General features: G+C 41.3%; 1 protein-coding gene across 1 annotated transcript in view; it reads left to right on the forward strand.

Moving 5' to 3' along the window:
- LOC144034960 (protein mono-ADP-ribosyltransferase PARP11-like) overlaps positions 1 to 3,780 on the forward strand; it is a 16,656-nt gene extending 12,876 nt beyond the window's left edge. Inside the window, exons 2-7 of the mRNA XM_077544189.1 lie at positions 640 to 760; positions 828 to 903; positions 963 to 1,035; positions 1,731 to 1,858; positions 2,765 to 2,916; positions 2,971 to 3,780. Coding sequence (XP_077400315.1) covers positions 640 to 760; positions 828 to 903; positions 963 to 1,035; positions 1,731 to 1,858; positions 2,765 to 2,916; positions 2,971 to 3,287 — 867 coding nt within the window. The 3' untranslated portion in view covers positions 3,288 to 3,780. The remainder of the gene's footprint in view (positions 1 to 639; positions 761 to 827; positions 904 to 962; positions 1,036 to 1,730; positions 1,859 to 2,764; positions 2,917 to 2,970) is intronic.
- The last annotated feature ends 1,284 nt before the right edge of the window (positions 3,781 to 5,064 follow it).

Here is a 5,064-nt window from a genome sequence, read left to right on the forward strand (position 1 = left end):
AATATCACCTCCTCTGTCTTCCCCACATTGAGCACAAGATGATTCCGTATGTGTATATATATATATATATATATATATATATATATATATATATATATATACTGTACTCGTATTTATATTAGTGATACAGACACTGAAATTTTGGGATGGGCAAGTGCTGATACCAGGTAGTATCAATGTCACTCAGGCCAATACTCGGCCTTATTTCAACATAACGATGCTCACAGCGAGGTCAATTTACAGTCAGGAACTCGAAATTTTAATAATGGAAAATTGCCTTTAATTTCATGCAATTTTAAGGAAAAATGCCATATTGTGATATTTTCTTTCTTGTCTTTCTTTAAAATGATGTGTCATTGTTTTAAGAAAGAATTATAATAGTGGTATCGGTGACTACTCAAGAGTTGAGTACTTATACTGGTATTGGCCTGGAAAAAAAGTGGTATTGAACATCTACCGAATTTACTTGGTTTTGTACTGATACCCGATCTTGCTGTATCACATACTACGGAATGAAGAGTTTCTAGTCTCAATATATGGATTTGTTGGGGAAAAGATTGATTTTATTTTGGTTGAAAATTCCTGTCATGGGAGCTTGCAAAACGGAATGTAAGACTAACGCAAGCCGTCTCACGGCAGATCGACCCGAGTGCCGCCTGCTCGGTGACCAGCGCTCAGATTGAACAGTGCTACAACCGAAACCAGCGCGGCGTCATGGAGTTCTACACGGCCAAGTACACGTACCGGCTGGACTTCTCGGGTACGACAGTGGCCGGATGTGTCACGCGAGCTCGGTTGTTGCTCATGCGTGTTCGTGTTTTTGCCAGTCATGCGGCAGGTCAACTTGACGACGGGGAAGCAGCGGCCAATCAAGCGCTCCCTCCACTCGGCGACTGGCTTCAGGTGAGAGCCGGCTCTTGACATCATGCTCGTCGGCTGTTTGACCTTCGCTTCACCTTTAGGTTCATTTGCGACAACCTGGCCTTGCCCGTGCCGTGCCACTGGGAGAGGATCAACACGGACGAGCCCTATCAGGTACAAAAAAAATGGTACTTGGTTCATATGCAAGATGCATAACTTGGCCTGTTTTTGTTTTCTTTGTCTTGAAAAAAAAAATAGTTACAGAGAGCTACATGGTGACAGTGAATTCCGCAGCAAGCAAATGGCAAACAATTGTTTCTCAACACGATAGTATACTGTAAAGTGTAAAACTACATTTAGGGTACATAAATTGAGTCAAACCACATAACTTTGCTGAAAGTCTGCTAGCTTAACGCTAACACATACCGGCAAGTGCTGTAGACAAGCTTAAAAAAATAGATTCAGAGTATACAAGAATACTCAGATGCATGTATTCTTTTTCTTCTGCAAAAATCTCAAAATGTAAGGTACATGGTGTATCTCTGTATATATTATGCTGCCCCCTGTTGGCCAAAGTAGAAAAAACAGTGCAAATGAGTTCAAGTATAAACTTGTTATGCAGAAAGTCTTTAATTCTTAGCATTCTCTTTAATTATATTTTTCCTGTATGTTTTTATGAGAAATGTACTGCCAAGGGCTATAGTTAGTTTAGGGGAAAAAATGTTGAAGTAAAAATTTATGTTTGCGTTTTATATTGATTTGGAACAGATTAAAGGTATTTCTATTCATTTCAATTGGGAAAGATGATCTGAGACATAGAACAAGTGGAACTTGTAAATCGAGGCCCCGCTGTATTATCTGTTATGTAGCTTGTCCAGTTGGGCCGAGACACCTACGAGTTTAAAGAAGTGGCGCGGCTCTACGATAGGACCATGGATCGACCCATCAAATCCATCCAGAGGATTCAGAACTTGGACTTGTGGGAATTCTTTTGCAGGTTGGTGGACTCTCAGGGAAATTCTGCCTCAAAAGTGGCAAGTGGCACTATTTTTAGTGGGGCCTTGTGTGTGGCGTGGTCATCAATTCTTGGCCGCGCCATCCCATGCTCACCAGAATAATTGGGTGCGCTTGCTGCCATGCTTTTGTTTTGTGAAAGTCAACAAACAGGCAGAAAGCAGGATGGAAAGGATGCATGTTTATTTTTCAGGAAAATGTCTTAAGAAAATACTGTTTTTTAATTAAATGTGTAGTTTTGAGGGAATATATCTTATTTTTTAGATCAAAAGGTTTATATTTTGGATCCAGTGTTAACCTAAAAATTTTTTTATTTTTTTTTATGGTAACGTGTATATATTGTCATGAGAAAAAAGTTGTCATTTTATGCGAATGTAATATATTTTTGAAAATAAAATCAAGTATTTTTGAGAAAGTACTTAAGTCTTGAAAGTATACTACAATATTCTTGCAAATTATTGGTAAAATATTTGTTCTAAAGACATACCACTTTTTTTGTAAAATATGCCACTTACATTGTAATTTAGACCTCAAAAATATCTCAAAAATACTATGAAGTGACTTTCTGCCATTCCCTGAATGATGTTGCCACAGCAAGACTGTTTTCTCAAAATATGACTTTATTATAGATTTTTTAAAAATATATATAATGAAAATACATGTATATGCCATTTTTCTCAAAAATCTTTTTCTCCCGAAATATACATATTTTTCTTAAAAGTATTTGGAGAGAAAAAATTAGTCCCTAAAATTTTTTTATACAACTTTATTCACATAAGAATGCACTTTTAATTTTCAATTCAGGTGTGTTTTTTCAAAACCTTACAGTGTGGCCCTACTACTCCCCTCGTGACAATCAAATACATTTCCTTGTGTCTCCTTTCCAAAGGAAGAAAATGCAGCTGAGAAAAGTGAAGCGAACTCTTGATATTGAGGAGCGGATGCTTTTCCACGGCACGGGGCACAACAACATCCAGGCCATATGCATGTTTAACTTTGACTGGCGGCTCACAGGAAGCAACGGCGACGTCTTTGGCAAAGGTACAAAAGCGTCCACGCTCAGTTTGATCATTTATGACCAAAGGGTCTTTTCAGGCAGCTACTTTGCCCGGGACGCCAAGTACTCCAGTAAGTTCTGTCACAACACGGGCAAGCACAACAGCAACCTGCAGAGGCACGGGCTGGCGCCGCCCATCTTCGCCAGCGAGCCGTCATATAAGAGCATGTTCCTGGCGAGGGTTCTGGTGGGCGAATACACGCTGGGCCACCCGCTGTACTGCCGCCCGCCCTCCAAGGACACCAGCCTCACCAACTTCTTTGACAGCTGCGTGGACGACACGGCCAACCCCAAAATCTACGTCATCTTCGACAGCAACCAGATCTACCCGGAGTACTTGATCGAGTTCTACTGAGACGGGCGCTTTAAGCGATGTCAAGGCGGTCCTGTGCCTAAGTAGAGCATGAATAATCTCAAGTGCCTTTGATGAGGACAATGACAACTCTGTGAGGACTTTTCTTTCTACTGCGCGCACACGTGGGACATTGATGCAAAAATAAGTCTGGGAAAGAAAAAAACAACAACAGAAAAGTGGCTGTATTGTGCATACATATCGGTGCAGAACATTCTTATCGCCTCCACACGTGTAGCACTGTCATGACAAGTTACCGCAACACGGAATGTCGCTTTGCTATGTGTGCATCACAAATCATCTTGTTAAGATTTTTCATTTCTTTGTGCGTGTGTGTGTACAGTGCTGGTTGTTGTGACGAGAGGAACAAGTGACAGAATTTGCCACAAGGTGGTGCAATAGTTCAAGTATGGTTTCAGAGAAACTTAGTCAATTTGTGTTAAGAAGTCTGCAATTTGCACATCATGTGACTAATAAACGTGTTTTTTGCATAGAACTACTCGGAGTGAAGATTAATACATACTTTTTGCTTCTAATTATCAGATTTCAACTTCCTGGTTTTCACACATCAGCTTTGTTTCCGTTTCCTGTTTGCGACGTGTGGGTCGCGTCCTAGTCCTTGCGCTTCTGCCTTTGTGCCCCTCGGTTGCGCGTTCAACGGGTGCGAATGTGCAGTGTGTCTGTCTCACTCTCAGTTGTCCGAAGCATGTCTGAGAGTTGAGACGCCCTGCGCGCTTGGAGGGCGCAAGGGTGTGGGTGAGATTGTTGGAACGATGGCCGGAAACGACGCTAATGTGTGGAACCCGGAAGTCGGAAGTACGTGGCATCTACCCCATTAAGTGGAAGCGGTAGTTAGTTTTTCTACCCTGAAAATTAAAAACTTGTGAGTTTACGCTCCCCACCTTAAACTATTACCCTCAACTATTGAATAACTTAAACAAATCGCCTTAAACTTTTAAGTAACGAATCCGGACCCACACGCAAATGATTAGACTAGCTAATTGGGCGGTTTGAGGCAATTTTACCTAATCTTCATCTTAAATAATTTAAGATGGCACACAAATCTGTCCTTTTATCAAGGTGACAGTGACTGACAGGTGAGACTTTTACCCGTGACTCTATCAACTGTTTGTAATTTATATGTTTGTCCAACAGAGGTCACTGTTGCATTAGAAACAGCTGAACAACAGGAGCGAATCATTTCATGTAGATTCTGTTGTACTGTCCAATGTCCACTAGATACTGTACTGAAAAACACACACGCAGATACAGAGATACACAATGAGGCACACTTTCACTCGTGGAATACTGCCCATAGATTCGTCGTTCAGTGAGTAGACGCACATACACACAGTCAGACATGCAAAGAGAAACAGTCTCATTCACTGATACACGCACACACTGACAATATTAATCATTTCTTGCGACCCTAAAGCATGAGAACATACTCATGATCTTTTTCATGATACATTCTAGTTTAATACTCAATTAAGATGATGTGAAGTGTCAACGCCTGCACGGGTGAGCATAAAAACTGCTTATTTGGCATCCACGCTGTGTATACGCTGTCGTTCCACAGCCGCAAAAATGATTTATCAGCCTTAAAAGTGCTTTCCTAACCATATGTTCCTCTGCTAGTCCACAGAGTGATGGAGAGGAGCAGGGAGGAAATCTTTCATCTGCCTTGCTTCCTTCCTTGTTGTGTGTTTCGCGTAGGCCAATAAAACAGGCAGGTGCTGCTCCTGCCTGTTGGAAATGCAAGCCACATGTGAGTAGAACC

Source organism: Vanacampus margaritifer, chromosome 15 (genome assembly GCF_051991255.1).
Source record: "Vanacampus margaritifer isolate UIUO_Vmar chromosome 15, RoL_Vmar_1.0, whole genome shotgun sequence".
In the NCBI taxonomy this organism is placed as follows: domain Eukaryota; kingdom Metazoa; phylum Chordata; class Actinopteri; order Syngnathiformes; family Syngnathidae; genus Vanacampus; species Vanacampus margaritifer.